Here is a 22,255-nt window from a genome sequence, read left to right as displayed (position 1 = left end):
CAATTAAAGTCAGATACAATTACAGTTCAGGGAATTCTCATTCCCTTTTGCCCATGGGACTTAATGGCTTGTTCAGCTTGTTCAAGATCACTAAGCCATCCTAGACCAGCCTTAAAAGCTTTGACTTCTAAACCCATCATTCTGAATGCCTCCCTCCACAAGATCAATGCCTTACATACCTTCTGGAATTTGATTAGAAACAAAAGAATTATTTGGAATCACCGGTTTATGACAGGCAGGATTATTTACTCTGGTCCTAGAGGGTACTGGCAGAAAGTTCACAGGAGGGACACTATACTTGTGATGGGTATTTGTTAGTAACTTGACTATTTCCGATTCTTCCTCTAAAAGGGTTATCAAAGAATATACGACAGGTTCCGAAGTTTCCGCAAATGTCAAGGCCTTGTCATAAAGAAACTCAGAAATATGTAAACGACAAGCCAGAGGTAGGTTCTCATTGGTGGAATAAAATGCCACGAGGGGAGCTTGGTAGGGATATTTGTGGTCTTTAGAAAATCGAATTTCAAGTTCATATAAAAAAGATGCATCTTCATTAGCATTAAGATGAGAATCATCTACACTCCTTTCTATTCTTCCAACAATTTGATTTGGGGGCACTTCATGTTTGAATTTGCATTTTGATCCAAATTTACAATTTCCTTTGAGGTAAAATTTACAGATTTCGAGTGAACTCTCTTGTACATTTTTGGTACTTTCTTTTGGCTTGGATTTACGGAATCTACTTGTCAGATACTCCAGTTCTAACCCAATGGTCCAGACTCTGTTCTGAATTCTTTCTATAAATTTTTCTCCACAGATGGACTTGAGAGCAAATGCCTCCTCCTGTCGCTGTTCCATACACTCATCCAAGCTTATCTGGTTGACTGCCTCAGAGATCTTCATCCTCTCTCCAAATGTCTCTGAAAAACACTGGGTAAGGAGATGCTCTAGTGATGCTCCCACATCTCCATCACACATCCTCAGGACTGCTTGACAGCGTTCAATATTGAAACCATACCTGTCAAGGGCAAAACATGACAAAAATGACACATAAAAAGCAGTATCACATCATTATAGTAAAATTCATTTAAATATGTTTAGATGAAGTTATGACTATACATAGGCAGGGCTTGTATTTTGAAAAAGCATCCCTGATAAAAATAAGCCCTCCTCAATGACCCCTTCTGATAAGATAGAATATTAGGCCTATCAGGCATTGCTGGAACCCACATAATAGGAAAGTACACAAAGAGGGGTAGTGGGTTTATATGATTTCGGTTTCCTTGAATTCTTTCCCAACTCCCATAAATGATCAAAGCAATCACCTGGAAAGTTTTTGCACTGCAAATGGGGAGACTGTAAATTCTGGAACATAAGGCTCCACTGGGGCTAAGCCAGCATATTCCAAAGGATCCAAGTCGGGAACGAGGGAAGGTTCCTGTCCAGCTGGCCAGTACCGCTCATCGTTACAGCAATCAGGCTCATCATCTTCCTCCTCCCCAGAAATGCCTCTTCTAGCAAAGGCAACATTTTCATATATTAGATATTATTTTCTACTTACTTCAAAGAAAAATTTAGCAAAGGTCTAAGAATTTAATTCATAGGATCCTGACTACTCTTCAGTTGCTGATTTAATCTTATATTGAACTATTAATTTATATATTGGCAACTAACATTTACCAGGCATTTATTAAATGCCAGGTACTGTGTTAAGTGCTTTACATGAACTAACTCCTTTAATCTTCCCAATAACTGTACCAAATACTACTGGAATGTCCTTTTTTTTTTTTTTTAGATGATCAACTAAAATTCAGAGAGGATTAGTAACTGCCACCTAGGTTACACATTAAGGAGCAAATAGAGATTTTGCCAAAGGCAGACAGATTCCAGAGCCTGTGTTCTTAATCACAGAAACCTTGGCTATTGTCTCTCTTCTCATTCATAAAAAAACTATCCCTAATTGTTTGTTTTGCTACATAATCTCCCTTTCTAAATCTAAAACAGATAAGAGATTTGTAGATATGATGGAAAATGAGCTGTTCATGACTGGCCACTAATTAATTCTGGTAAATGGAAAGAAGGAATTAACTTCTCCAACTGAAATCCAAAGCAAAAGAGCCGAAATGCAGTAGAGTGGGAAACGACTACAATTTAAGAGTAAAAGCTTTCTCTTAGGCAGATAGTCATGACAAGCAAATCCTAAGACTGCACCTGACCGAGTCAATATTTGCTCCTTGAACACTACTTCTACTTGTTCATTACAAGGGTTTATCTGGAAGGTTACAGATAAATCAGTTACTGAATCCATATGAGCACTGCCCTGGAAAAAAATAAAGATAAAAAGGCAATCCCATGGATGTTGCAAAACAAACTCACTCTAAAATTGTGGCTGAATAGTTACTCTTGTATTTCTCTTGGCTCACTTTCAACTAATTAAATGGCCACAATAGAATCAGTACTGACACAGCATTCCAAAGATGCACAGGACCTTCACACTGCCAGTATGTTTTCCTTAATATAATAATTGACTCAAATAAAACAATTTACTCAGATCCAGCATCAGCATCTTGTTCTTGCAGGTCTCGGAGAAGAGCTTTCACTTTCTCTTGATTCTCAGACGTCATATGTAGAGTCTGAAGGGGTACTTTGGCTTTGGGTTTCCATTTTGGGCGTGACTCTCCTTTGCTTATGTTACTGTTGCTAGGTCTATAGAGAACAAAAGAGCAAAATTACACACATACCTGCAATCAGAACTTTTACACTCTCCTCAGGGGTCCCCAAATATACACAATACAAACTGGATTGTCAAGTATCTTACAAAAGATGACAATGAATGTGAGGAGATTCTCCATTTTCTATAGTATTTACCAGACTTCATTATATCAGACCTGCTGGAAAAAAACCTTATCAGATTCTTGGCCAGGTGCAGTGGCTCACGCCTGTAATCCTGGCACTTTGGGAGGCCGAGACTGGTGGATCACCTGAGGTCAGGAGTTTGAGACCAGCCTGGCCAACATGGTGAAACGCTGTCTCTACTAAAAATACAAAAATTATCTGGGCGTGGCAGTGCGCTCCTGTAATCCTAGCTACTCAGGAGGCTGAGGCAGGAGAATCACTTGAACTTGGAGGTGGAGGTTGCAGTAAGCCAAGATTGTGCCACTGCATTACAGCCTGGGCAACAGAGTGAGACTCCGTTTAAAAAAAAAACAATAACAAAACTTAACAATTTCTTAATCATTAATTCTGGCTTCACTAAGTCAAGAATCCTTGGGAAAAAGCAATGCTAATGATGGTTTCCTCTACACTATAGGACATGAAGGGCATTTCATTTCATTCTGCATTAAAATCTGAAAACCACTGAGTTTCATTCTTCCTTGTGAATATTAGGCCCTATTTCTAAAATACCCAATTATCTTTATTTCTGATTATTTAAAAAAAAAAAAAAAAAGGCCAGGGGCATTGGCTCACGCCTGTAATTCCAGCACTTTAAGAGGCTGAAGTGGTAGGATTGCTTAAGCCCCAGGAGTTCGAGACCAGCCTGGGCAATATAGCAAGATCCTGTCTCTATTTAAAAAAAAAAAAGAAAGAAATAAATTACACAGCATATATAATCTTTTATGATTTGTCTGATCATTAGGAAATATCAGTTAAACATGAGGGGGAGTTGGGAGTTTCACATGCTCCTATCTTAAAGTCATCCTTTATCTTAAAGTCAGTCTTTCTATTTGTAAACTATATGCCAATCTCTTTAATCTCCTCAAGGAAATCATTCCAGCACTTATCCCCCTTTCTACATCACTGGGTTTTCATTCTTCTTTGGATCATTCCCATAGGCATACAGACATACTATAAGGTCTACCCTCTTAAAAAAATGAAACCAAGCCAAATCCTCCCTTGAGTGCACATCTCCCTGTAGCTACTGCCCCATCTCTCCTCCCTCTAGCTCCCTTATAGTAAAACTTCTCATTTAGGTTATCAAAATCATTGTCTCTGTCTCCATTTTCTTTCTTCTTCTCTCTGAAACACAACCCAATCAGTATTTCCTATGCTAATACAGCTCTTGTCGAGGTTAACCATGATATCCACATTGTCAAATCCAGTGGACAATTCTTAGTGCACATTTTCCTTGACCTACCAGAAGCATTTTTCCACAAATGTGTGCCCTCTTTAAGCATACAATTCAATCTTATTGGCTACTCTCCTTTAAAACACCTTTGTCCCTTGGCTTCCAAAAACCACTCTCTTAGTTTCCTACTTCATTGGCAGCTCCTTCTCAATCCCCTTTGTTTTTCATACTTTCTCTTAGCTTTATTTATTTTTTAATTAAAAATTTTTATTGATACATAATAATTGTACATTCTTTACAGGGTTGATAATGGTTTGGCTGCAAGTCAAATCTCATCTTCAATTGCAGTTCCCATAATCCCCACGTTATGGGAGGGAAGCGGTTGGAGGTAGTTGAATCATGGGGACAGTCTCCCCTATGCTATTCTCGTGATAGTGAGTAACTTCTCATGAGATCTGATGGTTTTATAAGGGACGTTCTCCTTCACTTGGCTCTCATTCTTCTTTCTCCTGCCACCTAGTGAAGAAGGATGCGTTTGCTTCCCCTTTCAGCATGATTGTAAGTTTCCTGAGGCCACCCCAGTGCTGTGGTACTGTGAATCAATTAAACCTCTTTCCTTTATAAATTACTCAGTCTTGGGTATGTCCTTATAGCAGCATGAGAATGGACTAATACAGGGGTACATGTGATATTTTGATACATGCATACAATGTGTAGTGATCAAATCAGGGTAATTAGGATATCTAATGCCTCACACATTTATCATTTCTTTGTGTTGGGAACATTCCAAATTCTCTTAGCTTTAAAACCTAGAGTGTCCCAGGGCTCAAACATCAGATACCTTCTCTATTCAATTTTATCCAGACTCAGAACTTTAGCATTTATCTATAGAAGACTCACACATTTACATCTCCAGCCTAGATCTTTTTCTTGAACCTCAGATTTCTATATTTAATTATCTATTTAATATCTACACTTGGAGAACATCTCCTAACTGGTCTCTCTGCTTTCAACTCATGCCCCTTTATAGTTTATTCTCTACAAAGCACACCCAGTCAATGCTATTGAGTATGGATTCATAGACTGTACACGGCACAAAGGCTCCTGGCTGGGATGGAAGAAGAGGGAGGAAGGGACAGCAAAATCCGGTCCATGCTCTGCTGGCTAAGCCATGATCCTGGTGTGGGGCTATAACTGTCCAAAGGAAGGAGCACCATTTTCTAATTCACATAAAGGCATATACTGAATAGAAGCAACTCTGGCCAGAGTGAATGATAATATCACACACCCTTGCCTCAAACCCTCCAAAGGCCTTCTGTCTTACTTCACGCAAAAGCCAAAGTCCTAATAATGGCCCATGAAGTCCTATACAGTCTGGCCTTTCTGATCTAATTGCCTACCACTTGCCTTCTTGCCCACTCATTCTAGCCACATGATTCTTTGCTATTTCCTAAACCTTCCAAGCACATTCCTGCCTTAAGAAATTGCTATTCCCTCTGCCTTGAATGCTCTACACTCAGAACTTCACAGCTTATTCCTTTACTTACTTCTTGCCTCTCTTCACATGATACCTTATTAGGGGGGCTTTCTACATAAAATAGCAATTCTATTTTGGTATTTTATATCCCTGTTACACTCCTTTATTTCTCTCCATAGCATGTGCCACCTGGTAATGTTATACATTTGTTTATGGTTTTTCGATCTCAAATCCCATTCTATCTAGATAAGGACAATATTTTACTCCCTGCTGCAATTCTAAGTCCCTAAAACAGTGCCTGGTGCATGGTAGGCATTGCAGGATGCCTATTATTCATATTATACCCAGTGTTACTGGGTACAAATGAATGAACATCTACGGACTCCAAGAACCTATAATGTCCATGTTTTGAAAAACTATGGAGCTGCAGCTAACTCAGAAGTTAGGTTCTTGGCTAGGCACAGTGGCTCACGCCTGTAATTCCAACACTACGGAAGGCCAAGGCAGGAGAATCGCTTGAGCCCAGGAGTTCGAGACCAGCCTGGGCAATAGAGAGAGACTATGCTGCTTGCCATTTATAAAGTCTATAGTAGTGTACAGTAATATCCCTAGGCCTTCACATTCACTCACCACTCCCTCACTGACTCACCCAGAGCAAATTCCAGTCCTGCAACTTCCATTCATGGTAAGTGCCCTATATAGGTACCATTTTTAATCTCTTATACTCTATTTTTACTGTATCTTTTCTATAACTAGACATGTTTAGATACACAAATACTTACCATTGTGTTATAATTGCTTAGAGTATTCAGTACAGCAACATGCTGTATAGATTTGTAGTCTAGGAGCAATTGGCTACATCATATAGCCTAGGTGTGTTAGAGGTTGTACCATCTGGGGTTGTGTAAGTACATCTATGATGTTTGCACAACAATGAAATTGCCTAACAATGCATTTTTCAGAACACATCTCTGTCACTAAGTGATGCCTAATTGTAGTTATACTGTATAACATGCAATAGCAAAACATTTACTTTTATTAAATACTCATTAGAATTACTAGAATTCCCATAATTTATTCATTAGTTAAAAGTTGAACAGGAGAGAAGCCTAGATAAGACATCTGTTACTGGTCACCACATGTAACATCATCAGATGATGGCTGATTTGGCTGGAAAACACACAGCTCATCAACTAGAAAGTTACAGTACAGCCATGTTGCACTTTAGGCTGTTCAATGTTTGTTTTTTGAGATGGAGTCTCACTCTGTCACCCAGGCTGGAGTGCAGTGGTGTGATCTCAGCTCACTGCAACTTCTGCCTCCTGGGTTCAAGCAATTCTCCTGCCTCAGCCTCCCTAGTACCTGGGATTACAGGTGACCGCCACCATGCCTGGCTAATTTTTGTATTTTAGTAGAGACAGGATTTCACCCTACTGGCCAGGCTGGTCTCGAACTCCTGACCTCAAGCGATCCACCCACCTGGGCCTCTCAAAGTGCTGGGATTACAGGTGTGAGCCACCGCACCTGTCCATGTTCAATGTTAACATCATCATTTTAACATCAATTTATGATGCCTAAGGAATACTTAAAATAATTTTCATCACACAATTTCTGTATTTACTTTCCTAGTAACACTGGGTATAATAGCAGTATTACACTCAATTCACAGCGTCATGCAACCTACATACACACAAAAGCTGTTATTTCCCATCATGCCTTCAGAAAAGGGTTACAAAGAGGAAGACAATTAATTTGACCAGAATCACTCGACTTTTTTTCCCTTCTCAGCCATCTGTTGTCCCATACATTAGGGGTTGAAACCATTTCCTTATTTAAACATTCAAAGAGTTATAATGACCTGGAAGGGCGCCTTGATTCACTGAAGATACAAAAGTCATCTCCATCATCCCATATTCTACTGGAGGCCTTTCTGTTGCCGCCACCTCCACCACCACCACCGCCACCGCCACCACCACCACTCCCATGAGATTTACTGGCGTGACTCCTGCCTCCTCTTCCTCCTCTAGAAGACCCTTTTCCACCTCCTTTGCCTGGCTTGCCTTTTCTTCTTACTGAAGAACTCATTTTCACCTGCAAGAGAAAAAAATTAATGTAGACATCATAAAACCAGACACGTATGATAATCCTTTGTTTGCCAAACTTATGAATATAGGCTACTTTAAAGAAACAAAGGAAAATGCATATGTAAAAAGACCTGGTCTTGGGGCAGGATTCTGAATCTGTTCCAGTGAAAAAATTTTAAAACTACAAATTAAAAAGAGCCAGCCAGTTTCGGGGTAGTATGCATAAATCTTCACAAAAGATTTATAAGCACTTCTACCTCAGGACTAATATTTAGTGAATGTCTCTGACACAGATTTCTTAACTAAAGATGTACATCATAAACACATGGAGAAGTGTCAAAATACACGTCTAGGCTTTAATCCTAGATTCTCATTTGGTTAGGTCTAATTTAGAGTTTTATTTATTTATTTATTTATTTATTTATTTATTTATTTAGAGATGGAGCCTTGCTCTGTTGCCCAGGCTGGATGATCTCAGCTCACTGCAACCTCTGCCTCCTGGGTTCAAGCAATTCTCCTGCCTTAGCCTCTGGAGTGGCTGGGACTACAGGCACCTGCCACCACGCCCAGCTAATATTTGTATTTTTAGTAGAGACAGGGTTTCACCATGTTGGCCAGGCTGGTCTCAAACTCCTGACCTCAAGTGATCCGCACACCTCAGCATCCCAAAGTGCTTGGATTACAGGTGTGAGCCACTGCACCCGGCCTAGCATAGGATTTAAAAAATCCAGTTGAGAAGTTTTCATGTATTTAGTATATGTTTTGACAAAATTTAAATTTATATATGCTCTATCAGGAACACAGCTTGGGCTCAGAGATTCTGCCAAGGGCAAAAGGGAAGTAGGCCATAAGGCAGATAGCTCCTAATCTTTTTCCAAAGGACTGACTCCATTTACAATAGAGTGTGGAGAAGTTCAAACCTAAAGGTGCTTTCAAGAATAGTGAGGCTGTGGGGAAAAGGAGATTACAGGATTAAATGAAGATGTAGTTTAGACTGTTGGCCAACTAGTTTGCAGGAAGCAAACCAAGGAATAAGATCACTAGGAAGTTCCTTTTTGGGATTAGAGCAAGTATAAAACCGGGATCTCAGAAACTATTGCTTCAAAGAAGCTGTACTTTGGTTGGATTAGTTTGTAAAGGAATTTACCTCCAGAGCATTACTGAAAACAATTCAGCAATCAACCATGGGCATACCCAAAGCTGTACCTCCCAGAGGAGCAACAACAGAGGCTTAAAATCGTAGGAGGGAAATAGACTTCACTAAAATATTCTAGCCAGTCACTAAAAATTAAACCAGCAAATAACAATAAGAAGCCCCTGAAAGCGGAGAATCAGTACCCAGAGTTGTTACAGTATGTTATCTAAAATGTCCAGTTAACAACAAAAAGTCACAAGGCATGCAAAGAAACACTTAAGTATGACCCATACACTAGACAGAAAAAGCACAGACTGCCTATGAGTGAGATCAGATGTCAGATTTAACAGAAAAGGACTTCAAAATAGTCATTATAAGTATGTTCACAGAAATAAAGGAATGCACAATTAAAGCAGTAAAGGAAGGAATGATGACAATGTCATATCAAATTGAGAACATCAATAAAGAGATAAAAAATCATATATATAAAACGAACCAAATGGGAATTCTGGAGTTGAAAAGTATAATAATTGAAATTAAAAATTCACTAGAGAAGCTCAACCATAAACATGAACTAGCAAGAGAAAGAGAACTGATGAACTTGAAGATAGACTGACATTGATTATGCAAGCTGAAAACAGAGAGAACGATAAATGAAGAAAAGTGAACAGAGCCTTGGAAAAATGTGGGACACCATCAAGGGTACCATATACATATAATGAGAATACCAGAAGGAAAGGAAAGAAAGAAAAGAGCAGAAAAAATATTCAAAGAAATAATGGTAGAAAACTTCTCTGATTCATTAAAAATCAATAACCTCCACATGCAGGAAGCTCAATGGCCTCCAACTATTAGAAAATAAACACAGAGATCCACAAAATAGACATGTTGCAATAAAAATGTTGAAGGTCAAAAGACAAGAAGAAAATCATGAAAGGAGTAAGAGAAAAACAACTTATCACTTACAGGGGGGAACCCCAATAAAATTAATGACTGATTTCTTCACAGAAACAACGGAGGGCAGAAGGTAATGACATATATATTTAAAGTACTCAAAGAAAAAAATAGGGCTGGGCGTGGTGGCTCACGCCTGTAATTCTAGCACTATGGGAGGCCAAGGCGGGCAGATCACGAGGTCAGGAGATCGAGACCATCTTGGCTAACACAGCGAAACCCCGTCTCTACTAAAAATACAAAAAATTAGCTGGGTGTGGTGGCACACACCTATAGGCCCAGCTGCTTGGGAGGCTGAGGCAGGAGAATCGCTTGAATGTGGGAGACGGAAGATGCAGTGAGCCGAGACTGCACCACTGCACTCCAGCCTGGGTGACAGAGCGAGACTCCATCTCCAAAAAAAAAAAAAAAAAAAGAAAAAATAGTTAACCAAAAATCCAGAAAAGCTATCTTTCAAAAATGAAGGTAAAATGAAAACTTTCTCAGACAAACAAAACTGATAGAATTTGTTGCCAATAGACCCGCCTCACAAGAAATACTAACAGTTCTTCAAGGTGAAGCAAGTATCCCTGGATGGTAATTTAAATCTACATGAAAAAACAAAGAGTACTGGTAAAGGTAATAGAGTAATTATTTTTAAAAATCCACATTTATATTGGACATTTATTTATTTGAAAACCAGTATAAAAGTATGTTTCTTCTTTTCTCTGAAATGATTTAAAAAGCAATTATATAAAATAATATGTATATGATGTAATGTTGGGCCTGTCACCTATAAGAAGGTAATATGTATGTAATATATTTGCCAATAACAGCACAAAGAAGATTGGTGGAAGCATAATTGTGCTGTGCTGGGAAAATGACTACAGACAGTAAAGTAATACTTGTAACAAGTATAGTTGGGTATATAACATTAATAGATATATGTATAACAATACTATAAAAAGGAGGAAAGGAATAGAGCTATATAAAAGTAATACTTCTACGTATCTGTCTTAGTCTGTTTTCTGCTATAACAGAATGCCACAGACTAGGTAATTTATAAACAACAGAAGTTTATTTGTCTCATGGTAATGGAGGCTGGGAAGTCCAAGAGCATGATGCTGGCATCTGCCGAGTGTCATCTCATGGTGGAAGATGGAAGGCAGAAGTGGGCACGATACAGAGACAGGTACCAGCCGCCAGACTTATTTTATAATAACTCATTCTTTTCTTTTTTTTTTTTTTTTGAGACAGTCTCACTCTGTCGCCCCAGCTGGAGTGCAGTAGCGTGATCTCAGCTCACTGCAAGGTCTGCCTCCCTGGTTCACGCCATTCTTCTACCTCAGCCTCCGGAGTAGCCAGGACTACAGGTGACTGCTGTCGGCTAATTTTTTGTTTTTGTATTTTTAGTAGAGACAGGGTTTCACCGTGTTAGCCAGGATGGTCTCGATCTCTTGACCTTGTGATCCACCGGCCTCGGCCTCCCAAAGTGCTGGGATTACAGGCGTGAGCCACTGCGCCTGGCCTAATAACTCATTCTTGCTATAACTAACCCACTCCCATGCTAGTGATATTAAACCATTAATAAGGGCTCTGCCCTCATGATCGAATTACCTGTTATTAGGCCCCATCTCCTAACACTGTTGCATTGGAAATTAAATGTTTAACACATGAACTTTGGGGGTAAACATTCAAACCATAGCAATATTGCTGGAATTAAGCTAATATAAATCTGAAGCTGTTCATAAACCCCAAAGCAATCACAAAAATACTACATTAGAAAATATTCACTTAATGACTGAATGTAAATGAAAGCATAAAGTAAGAACAGAAGAAAAAATAAACATTGAGACATACAGACATCCAAAAGTAGAATAGAGTTAGATGTAATTCCCAGTATATAGATAATAAAAATAAATGTGAGAGAATAAAGCAGTCCAATCAAAAGACAGAGATTGTCAGACTGGAATTAAAAACAGGATCCAAATATATTCTGTCTGCAGGAGAGGCACTTTAAATTCAAAGACACAATAAATGAAAAGTAAAAGGATGGAAAAAGATGATCTTGCAAACAGCAACTACAAGAAAGGTGGAGTGGCTATGTTAATAGCTGACAAAACAGACTTTAAAGCAAAAAATATTACTAGAGATAGGGATATTTCTTAATGATAAAAGGGTTAATCTGTCAGGAAACGATAACAATTAAAAACACATATGTACCTAATAATAAGGCACCAAAATACACAAAGCAACAACTGACAGAAATGAAGGGAGAATTAGACAATTCAATAATAATAGTAGGAGACTTCAGTACCTCACTTTTAATGGTAGGACAACTAGACAGAGGATCAACAAGGAAATAAAAGACTTGAACAACACTCTAATCAACTAGACCTAATAGGTGTCTATAGAACACTCCACCCAACAACAAAATATACATACTTCTCAAGTACACATGAAACATTTTCCAGGATAGACCATGCTAGGTGATAAAAGAAACCTCAATACATTTCTTTTTTTTTTTTTAGACAGAGTCTTGCTCTGTCGCCCAGGCTGGAGTGCAGTGGCACAATCTTGGCTCGCTGCAACCTCTGCCTCCCAGGTTCAAGCGATTCTCCTGCCTCAGCCTCCCGAGTAGCTGGGACTACAGGCACCCGCCACCATGCTCCCTGACTAATTTTTGTATTTTTAGTAGAGATGGCGTTTCACAATGTTGGTCAGGCTGGTCTCGAATTCCTGACCTCAGGTGATCTGTCCACCTTGGCCTCCCAAAGTGCAGGGATTACAGGCGTGAGCCACCATGCCCAGCCATAAACCTCAATAAATGTAAAAAGAAAGAAATAATATGAACTATGTTCTCTAACCAAAATGGAATTAGAAATCAAAAGCTAGAAAAAATTTGGGAAACTCACAAATATGTGGATATTACACTAGGTCTTCCTAGGTATTCCTTTCTTCAAAATTCCTGATGATTGTACATATGTATTCAGTGTTTATCTTAAGTTTGTCTGTCCTTTCTACTCCCAGAAAGCTCTTTGAAAACATGACTATGTCTATTTTGATTACCACTGTACCCTTAACACAGTGTCTAGCATATGGTAGGAATTCAATATCTATTTGTGGAATGAATGATTGAAGGTTGAAAAAAATGACTTATGTGGGAATGGAGATTTGTTCATCTATTTATTCATTCCACAAATATTTATTGAGCACTTATTATGTGCCAGATCCTGGGGATATAGCAGCAAAAAAGACAAAATTTCTGCTTCATGAAGCTTACCTTCTAGAGGGTAAGACAGACATTAAAAAAATAGATATATATTATTACTTAAGTGCTATCAAGGAAAAAAAAACCCTGAGGCAGTTATTTTAGATAGAGTGGTTGGGTAAGCCTCTTCGAGATTTTAAAGGACATCCGGAAGAAATTGAGAGAATGAGCCATGAAATAGTCATCCCTCGGTATACACAGGGGATTGGTTCCAGAACCCCCATGTGTGCCAAAATCCACGGATACTCAAGTTCTCCAGTCAGCCCTGTAGAACCTGCACAGAGGAAAAGTTGGCCCTCTGTATGTGGGTTTTGCATTCCAGGAATACTGTGTTTTCTTTCTTTCTTTTTTTTGAGACTGGATCTGGCTCTATCACCCAGGCTGCAGTGCAGTGGTACGATCATAGCTTACTGCAGCCTCGATCTCCTAGGCTCAAGCAAATCCTCCTGCCTCAGCCTCCTGAATAGCTGGGACCACAGGCACACCACCACACCCAGCTACTTTAAACATTTTTTAGTACAGATGAGGTTTCGCTTTGCTGCCCAAACTGGTCTCATACTCCTGAGCTCAAGCAATCGTCTCACCTTGGCCTCCCAAAGTGCTGAGATTACTGGCATGAGCCACTGTGCCTAGTTGAAATACTGTATTTTCAATCTGTGTTGCGTTGGAAAAAATCCACCTATAAGTGGAGCCGTGTAGTTCAAACCCATGTTGTTCAAATGTCAACTTTACTCACAAAAATGTAGAGTCATTAAAATCTTAACAGGCAAGAAAAATAACAGGTCAAACTGAATTCTGTAAGGTTGTGCACCAATAATTACCTATTATTTCTAAAATTTAGAGAAATGAAATAACAAATCAGACAGATTAGAACTTCATCTCAAAAACCATGCAGCCTAGGTAAATTTGTGTACTGAGAAACATTAGGAAAAAGCAAGAGGATACTTAAGCTGATTCAAAACAAGTTGTCTCACACCAACCCAGAAAATGTTACTTTTACAACTAGATCTGAGATATGCACTTAACATTTTAAACGAAGATTTACTGACTGTAATGGCATCCAATACCACTCTCCCAGAGTTTTCCAGGGAATAGGAATTAGGTTGTATAATCCACGTGGTTAGATTCCACTCTCTATTCCATCTAGCCCGGGAAGATTCCAACTATCTTTCTTCACCATGGATACAGGGACCTAAGTTTGGCTGTAAGAGTATTCTTTGTTTGATAGCCAAGGCACTGAAAAGTGACTACACACTACTCTCCTCCCAGGCAGATCTCTGACTGATCACAATATATCCAGCTCCATCCAGATATCCAGATCTCCTATCCTTTTTCGAACTCACATCGTCCCCACCCTTCTCCCCAAAAAAGCCACACAGACGGAGACAGGGAACGGAGCTTGACCCCTTCAATCAACCCCTTAGCCTGCTCTAAGCCTGAATTTCACCCCCCGCCCCCCCGGCCCCAACCTGCAGTTTGAGCGTGGACAACCTCAGCGGCAGAGCTCGCCTTGGTCCGGTACCAGGGCCTGGGATCCTGCTGGTCCAGATGCACCGGCCCCAGGCAGACAGGATGAAACACACTGGGCCGCGATGCTCCTCAGATCCCGACCACTCCTGGAGCAGGAGGAGGCAGACACACCGACAAACAGGGTGACGCGCAGACCGCGCGCACAACGCGCATCACTTGTCCGCAGAAGTGGAAGACGTAGCTGGCTCGCAGAGTTGGGTCCCTAGCCGGCTGTCGGGAGGTGCTGCCCAAGGGTCAGAGGTCCAAACTGGGCTTGGCCACCCTCACGGTTCTCACTTGGAGCAGCCCTGCGGTGGCCCAGCTGCAGCGGCACAGCCCCGGCGCCTTCTGATTGGCTCAGCTTCAGCCCCTCGCGTATTCGCTTCCGGGTGAGAGGTGCCCGGTCGCCCCAGCAACCAAGTCGCACCTGGAGCTGTCCTAGCGCCTAGTTCTCTCCCGGCCGCAGAGCTGGCCGCCCAGGGGGAGTCGCAGAGTTTGGAAGATCTCTCTAACACCTCTCGGCCAAGTGAGTACCCCTCCTCCTAACGACCCGGGCAGAGAAGAGCTCCTTTAAGTCGAACTAGCGTGGAGTCAGAACCTGCTTGGCTCCCGGTAACTCCTGTAGGGGTGTGATATATTTCCTGACCGTCTAGCTGAGGGGCACGGGGGAACCCCTGGTCTGGGAATCTAGCTCTGATTCTGTTGTTAATTCGCTGTTGAGACATCCGAGGCGCGTGCCAACCTCCCTGGGCCTCAGTTTCCGCTATGGTGCCGGGCGGTCTCTGTGAGGTTCCCTCTAACTCTGACATTCCCAAGTTTCGAATGTAGAACATTTTAGCTGCAATTGAAAACAGTCCAGTTTCTGATATGATTACGTTTAATGCTCTGCTTCATGGGCATTTAACGATTCCTTCCGAAGTGCCCTTCATTCACTAGACGTTCTGTTACTGTTAGTACTAAACACGGAGTCGGACAGTAGGGTGAGAAGAGATTTGACTAATCTGCCATCTGTGTCCTGGAGGAACTGGGTGGGATAGGGGATCCCGATACAAAAGCATGGTTTTAATAGAACCTTAAGTACTACGGTAGGAATAGGCCCAGAGTGCCGTGGGGGTTCCTGAAGGAGTCTGAGGTTGACAAGTAATGAGAAGAAAGGCTCTGTGGGAGAGCCCATACCTGAGCTGGGTCTACAAGAAAACAATAGCTAATATTTACAGAGTTTAGACACTGGGCTAAGTGCTTTAACTAGATTAGCTAATTTACTTAATTTGCCCCATCTAAGTATGAGGAAACTGAGGCATAAGATAATTATTTGTCCAAGGCCAAAGAAAGTGGTGGAGTCTGGTTGCAAACCTAGGTAGTCCGATGCCAGAGCATGAACCCCTAACTACTACACTCTATTTTGCCAACTCTTGAGGATGAATAGCAGTTAACCAGGTAAAGAAGAGAAGGGTGTTCCACCCAGAGTACAGCATGGCATCTGTGGGAAACTACAAGCAGATCTGGTAATCTAGTTAGTTATCATTAGTTAAACACTTAGAAAGTAGCCCTGACGCCTGTAGTTCCAGCTACTTGGGAGCCTGAGGCAGGAGAGTGGCGTGAACCCGGGAGGCGTAGGTTGCAGTGAGCCGAGATCAAGCCACTGCGCTCCAGCCTGGGCGACAGCGAGACTCCATCTCAAAAAAATAAATAAATAAATAACATAAAAAAATAAAAAAGAAAGAAAGTAGCTCTGTGTCCCTGCTGTCTTGGAATTTCAAATCTTGCAGACATGTAAATAACTAACTAATGAGCACACATGGCAGTTTCTATATGCCACCGTACTTCACCCTTTATCCACAACCAAATCTTAGAAATTATAGGGAAAAAATGAGCAAACATAACTAAATTCATGTTTTTTCTAAGATTGAGTGTTAATTAGCGTCTATATTTAACCCCTAAACAAGATCAGAATTCTAGCAAGATTGCTCTCTATCCTCCACACCATTTCCATATTGATATTACCTGAGTTTTAGTTACAGATTCTTTTTTTTTTTTTTTTTTTTAGTTTTTAATTTTGGTGGAGATGGAATCTCATTGTGTTGCCCAGGCTGGTCTCAAACTCCTGGGCTCAAGCAGTCCCCCCACCTCACCCACCCAAAGCATTGGGATTACAGGCATGAGCCACCAGATTCTATTTTTAAACTTAATTCTTTTTTATTTTATTATTTTTTTAAGACAAGAGTCTTACTGTCTCACCCAGGCTGGAGGGCAGGGTGTGATCGGACTCACTGCAGCCTTCACTTCCTGGGCTCAAGCGATCCTCCTGCCTCAGCCCCCCAAGTAGCCTGGACGACAAGCGTGCAACACCACACCCGGCTAATTCTTGTATTTTTTGTGGAGACTGGGTTTCACCATGTTGCCCAGGCTGGTCTCGAACACCTAGGCTCAAGCAACCCACCCGCCTCAGCCTCCCGAAGTGCTAGGATTCCAGGCATGAACCAGTAATTCATCCTACCAGTGTGCCTGCCAGTTTCCATGATTTTAGACTGATAGTTTCGTTGGATGTAGAGTATTAGGTTGAAAATAATTTTGTCTCGGAATTTTAAAGACATCGTGCCATTTTTTTTTAGAATCCACTGTTGCTAATGTCAGTCCTTTGTAGTTTATTGTAGGTAATCTGGTTTTTGTTTGCTTGTTTTTAACTAGCCTAACTGGCCTTTGGTCTTTATGTCATGAAATTTGACTGTAACTTGTCTAGGTGTGGGATTTTGCTTAGTTCCCATTTGTAGTCTAAGCAGTCATTTTCTTCAGTTCTGAGAAAAATTTGGCTATTTATTCAAATATCCCTTATTCTTTCCCTCTGGAATTCTTATTAGACTGACAGTAGCCTTTTGGATCCACTTTCCATTATTTTAAAATTTTTTGTGCTACTTTCTTTTTTTTTAATTAAAAAAATTTTTTTCCAGACATCTCACTCACACTTTGTGCTACTTTCTAAGCACATTTTTCAACCTAATGTTCCAGTTCACTAATTTGCTTTCAATTGTATCTATTCTGCTTTTCATCCCTTCTAAGAAGTTTTATTTCACCAATTATATTATTCATTTCCTGCATTGCTAATTGTTTTTTGTTTTTTATAATCACCTGTTCCTATTTCAAGGATACTAATACTCTCCCTTTCTCTCTGAGGATGTTACAGTTTAAGTCCTCTACCTATTGTGTTAACTCTGTTTCCTCAGTGATGAGCCTCCAGCCTTTCTGAACTGGCACCTAAATTAATTTTTAAATTCCCTTGCCCCACCCGTAAAGACTCTGATTCAGTAGATGTGGGGTAGAGAGAAGAAACTTAGAAGCATCTCAGGTGATTCTGAAGGATGTGCCTGCATACCCTCTCTACATAAGTTTTTTTCAGTATCGGAAAATACAGTTTCTAATGTTTTAGTCCACTATGTGTCCAGGGATCTGAAGCCCATAGTCCCCCTCAGTCTTGTGGTCCTCTTTCTTTCTTTTTCAGTTGGTCTCCATTCCAGTCTCATTCTGTGTGGACCTACTAGCCCTTCCCCACTTGCTATCTTTATTTTCCATTTCTTCCTACTGCCAATTTAAAGATTCCTCACTCCGCCTTACCTCTGTGGGACAATCAGTAAATCATATGGGCTACCAAAGAGAAATAAAAACATATCCACACAAAAATCTGAACACCATTTTTTTTTTTTACTCCTAGGAAACTGTATGTTTTAAAAATGTACATCAATGTTTATAGCAGTATTATTCATAATGGCCCCAAACTGGAAACAACCTACATGTCCATGAACTGATGAATGAATAAGCAAAATATGCTATTTCTGTACAACATATTTATACCATATACTTGGCTATAAAAAGGAATGAAGTACTGATACACGATACAACGTGGATGAGCCTTGGAAACATTAAGGGAAATGAGCCAGACATAAAGGACCACATATTGTATGATTTCATTTATAAGAAATGTCCAGAATAGGCAAATCCCTGAGGCAGAAAGTAGATTAGTGTTTGCCAGGGGTTTGGGGTTGTGGGGTGAGGGGTGTTTGAGGGGAATCATAATGGGTAACTGCTAATGGGTACAGAGTTTCTTTCTAGGATGATTAAAATATTCTAAAATTAGATTGTGATGGTAGTTGCACAACTCTGAATATACTAAAAAACATCAAATTATATTTTTTTAAAGGGTAGATTTTGTGGTGTGTGAATTATATATTAATAAAGCTATCATAATAAATAAATTTTAAAAGAGATCATCTAGGCAAAATTGTTTATTTCCCCGGGACCCTACATTAGACAATGGAAATACCAAGTAATCATGATATGATGTGATCTTGAGAAGTAAGTCCATTTGGATAGTGCTGAAAGCACATTGGTTATAGGTCTTATGACATAAGAATATTTACACTTGGTTGGGTGTGGTGGCTCACATCTGCAACCCCAGCACTTTGAGAGGCTGAGGCGGGAGGATCGCTTGAGCCCAGGAGTTTGAGACTGGCCTCGGCAACGTAGTGAAACCTTGCCTCTATCAAAAAAAAAAGTAAACTTATGCCACTCTTTTTAAATCTTTTAAAACAGCTTCAGAAGTATATAAGATCAGCTTTATCTTTCCAAATGGAGACAAGTATGGTAAGCATATGCTTCAATTACTTTTTCTGTACAGAAAATTAAATAGCTTAGGAATAAAAAACTGAGACTGTTAAATTTTGTAAAATTACTATTAAGATATTAACTTTATTAACTAAAATAACAGAAATCCTAATAGATAAAGAGCTTTTAAAATCAAAATTCCAATGTTAACTCTAGACGGTATGCCTTGGAAACCTATGGGATCTGTCAATCTTCCTGGCCCTTGAGTCTCAATTGTTACAAGATGTTCTATGTCCATGGATTTACTCATCTCCAGTCTCACTGGTTTCAGTGCTAGGGAGCCAAAGAAACCCATGAGTTGTAGTTGCGATTAGGCCCAGACATAACTATTCTCATTTATAATCTTCAGTATTTCTCCTTTGTTTAGACGGTGACTGTACAAGAACATCTTCTGGAATCTACGAGAGAAATGGAATAGGTATTCATACCACTCCTAATGGGATTGTCTACACAGGAAGCTGGAAAGATGACAAGGTATTATTGTAGTTTTTAATACTGGCAGTGGATAAATAACCCTGTGGGTTTAGTGATTCCAGGCATTTCACCATTAATCAAAAACTCCTATAATGAGTAGACTATATAATAAAAATAACAAATGATCATATTAACATATATTAACTTATGAGTAATATTAAACTCACTGTAGAGAGCTAATCATCGTTACTATCTTTCTCATCTCCTATTCATTGAGTAAAGCTGAATCCATTACATAATTTTCTCATTTAATCCTCATAATAACCTCATGAGATAGGTACCATTAATACTCTATTTTACAAATCAGGCTCAGGTTTCTTGCCCAGCTAGTAAATGATAAAACAGGAAAGTATACCCAGGTCTGCTGAATCCAAATTTGAATTCTTAACAACTACTTTATACTGGTTTCGTGAACTAACTAAACTGGTTGCCCTTTAAGATTTCTGATACATTCAGGGTATCTTGAGGACCCCTATTACCTTCATCATGGACCCTCTGATGTTCAGATGTCCCAGATCCAGAACATTTGATTTAGTGGGCTTCACAGATAGATACAGATGAAGGAAAATGATAAAAACGTTGTCTTTATACTATGGAAATAAAGGGTAATACAAAGTGGATTAAGTAATAATTAGCAGATAATAGACTTATATTTGTACATTTTTTAAAGGTTCTTGGGAAACTGAAGATTAGTTGCTAAGGTAATTTCCTTTGTTACAAACAGATGAATGGTTTTGGAAGACTTGAGCATTTTTCAGGAGCAGTATATGAAGGACAATTTAAGGATAATATGTTTCATGGACTGGGGACTTACACATTCCCAACTGGGGCAAAGTATATTGGAAATTTCAATGAAAATAGGTAAGCTTAAAATAAAAAAAAAATCACTGTATTTCTAAAAGATTCTTTTCTGGTATGTTTGCTTAAATACTTATTTATTTGTTTATTTATTTATTGAGACAGAGTCTCGCTCTGTCATCCAGGCTGGAGTGCAGTGGAGTGATCTCGGCTCACTGCAACCTCTGCCTCCCTGGTTCAAGCGATTCTCTTGCCTCAGCCACCCAAGTAGCTGGGTCCACAGACGTGCACCACCACACCCAGCTATTTTTTGTATTTTCAGTAGAGACAGGGTTTCACTGTGTTGGCCAGGCTGGTCTAGAACTCCTGACCTCAAGTGATCTGCCTGCCTTGGCCTCCCACAGGGCTGAGATTACAGGCGTGAGCCACTGTACCCAGCTGCTTAAATACTATATTTAGTTAATTCTAAATATTCTTTTATGATATAGTTTCTAAAAATTGTTGGAGGCCAGGTGCGGTGGCACAGCACCTCAAACATCGTTGATAGTCAAGAAATATTTGTTGAATAAGTGAAGTAATTAAGCTAGATAACCGATGTAAACTTTTCATTTTTTTAACTCATTGTTTTGGTTTTGTGTGAACCTAGATTATGTGATCCTAAAATCTTGGACACCAAATAATTGTGTTTGTTTGGAATAGTATGTGGTTTTTTTTTTTTTTTTTGGTTTGTTTGTTTTTTTGGTAGGATATGAAAGCAGGATGCTGGGTTTAAAAGCAAAGGATATAATCTTCAGACATAGTATATACTATGTTAGAAAATCTTATATCTGGACTGTAAATTATTCATCTTTGTTAATGAAAAACTTATTTTCTACTATTGCAGGGTGGAAGGTGAAGGGGAATATACTGATATCCAAGGACTAGAATGGAGTGGTAACTTTCATTTTACAGCTGCTCCAGACCTGAAGTTAAAGCTTCACATGTAGATGTGATGTTAAATTAAAGTTGAAATGTCGTAATTGAAGCTTTTAGTTGTAACGAAAGCAACTTAATCTGTTATTTGAAATGGCTTCATACACTACCCCTATAAGTTTGCCAATAAAACCATCACTTACTTACACCTTTTTGAACTTTATATTCATTGTCTTACAATTAGTTTAAAATAAATTACATGGTTCAATTCAGTCTGCTTATTATAATAACTATGGCAGAACCATCCAAATCTTGGGAAAGTTGATTTCCAATCCTCTGTTTGAGTTTTGTCATCTTTTTTTTTTTTTCTAGTTTGTGCTTGTGTGTCCTGGTCAACATCTGACCTCTTTAAAAAAAAAAACTTTTTTTTTTTTAGGTTATAATACATTTTATTCATTTATTATTATTTTCTAACTTTTATTTTAGGTTCAGGCATACATGTGCAGGTTTGTTATACAGGTAAACTCATGTCACAGGGTTTGTTATACAGATTATTTTGTCCCCTAGGTACTAAGCATAGTACCCAATAGTTATTTTTTCTGATCCTCTCCCTCCTCCCAACCTCCATCCTCAGGTAGCTCCAGTGTCTGTTGTTCCTTTCTTTGTGTCCACAAATTCTCATCATTTAGCTCCCACTTACAAGTGAGAACACTCGGTATTTGGTTTTCTATTCCTGTTCTGTTAGTTTGCTAAGGATAATGAACACAATTTTAAGTGTACAATACATTATTGTTGACTGTAGGTACAATGTTGTACAGCAGATCTCTAGAGCTTATTCATCTTGCTTGACTGAAACTTTATGCCCTTTTATTAGTTACCTCTTATTTTCCCATCACCCCAGCCCCTGGTAACCATTATTCTACTCTTTGATTCTATGAAT

The 22,255-nt window shown here is 39.5% G+C and overlaps 2 protein-coding genes across 4 annotated transcripts in view; one reads left to right on the top strand and one right to left on the bottom strand.

The window, feature by feature from the left end:
• The window catches only part of DHX57 (DExH-box helicase 57), a 78,400-nt gene extending 63,569 nt beyond the window's left edge, over positions 1 to 14,831 (bottom strand). The window contains exons 1-5 of one of the 3 annotated variants that reach the window (XM_054475513.2): positions 14,436 to 14,831; positions 7,402 to 7,634; positions 2,548 to 2,706; positions 1,326 to 1,514; positions 180 to 1,018 (exon numbers count right to left, since the gene is read on the bottom strand). In XM_054475513.2, coding sequence (XP_054331488.1) covers positions 180 to 1,018; positions 1,326 to 1,514; positions 2,548 to 2,706; positions 7,402 to 7,628 — 1,414 coding nt within the window. In that variant the 5' untranslated portion in view covers positions 7,629 to 7,634; positions 14,436 to 14,831. Of the gene's footprint in view, positions 1 to 179; positions 1,019 to 1,325; positions 1,515 to 2,547; positions 2,707 to 7,401; positions 7,635 to 14,435 lie in introns of those variants that run through there. The other 2 variants (XM_054475512.2, XM_063648801.1) reach the window with 2 other exon arrangements.
• MORN2 (MORN repeat containing 2) lies at positions 14,559 to 21,521 on the top strand. Its single transcript, XM_063649029.1, has 6 exons — positions 14,559 to 14,673; positions 14,867 to 15,001; positions 19,060 to 19,110; positions 19,499 to 19,605; positions 20,330 to 20,466; positions 21,287 to 21,521. The coding sequence occupies exons 1-6, from the start codon at positions 14,559 to 14,561 to the stop codon at positions 21,387 to 21,389; spliced, it is 648 nt and encodes a 215-aa protein (XP_063505099.1). The 3' UTR covers positions 21,390 to 21,521.
• The last annotated feature ends 734 nt before the right edge of the window (positions 21,522 to 22,255 follow it).

The sequence above is a fragment of the Pongo pygmaeus genome, chromosome 12 (genome assembly GCF_028885625.2).
Source record: "Pongo pygmaeus isolate AG05252 chromosome 12, NHGRI_mPonPyg2-v2.0_pri, whole genome shotgun sequence".
Classification (NCBI taxonomy): Eukaryota; Metazoa; Chordata; class Mammalia; order Primates; family Hominidae; genus Pongo; species Pongo pygmaeus.
The sequence above is the reverse complement of the archived record's forward strand: the minus strand, read 5'-3'. Positions and strand labels throughout refer to the sequence as shown.

What these genes read in the sequence shown, in the direction of transcription:
- MORN2 (XM_063649029.1), top strand. Translation starts at nt 14,559, where the DNA reads ATGCTCCTCAGATCCCGACCACTCCTGGAGCAGGAGGAGGCAGACACA. An exon ending in TGTCCGCAGAAGTGGAAGAC is followed by an intron (nt 14,674 to 14,866) that starts GTAGCTGGCTCG and finishes TCGCTTCCGGGT; the next exon opens with GAGAGGTGCCCGGTCGCCCC. An exon ending in GAAGCTGGAAAGATGACAAG is followed by an intron (nt 19,606 to 20,329) that starts GTATTATTGTAG and finishes TGTTACAAACAG; the next exon opens with ATGAATGGTTTTGGAAGACT.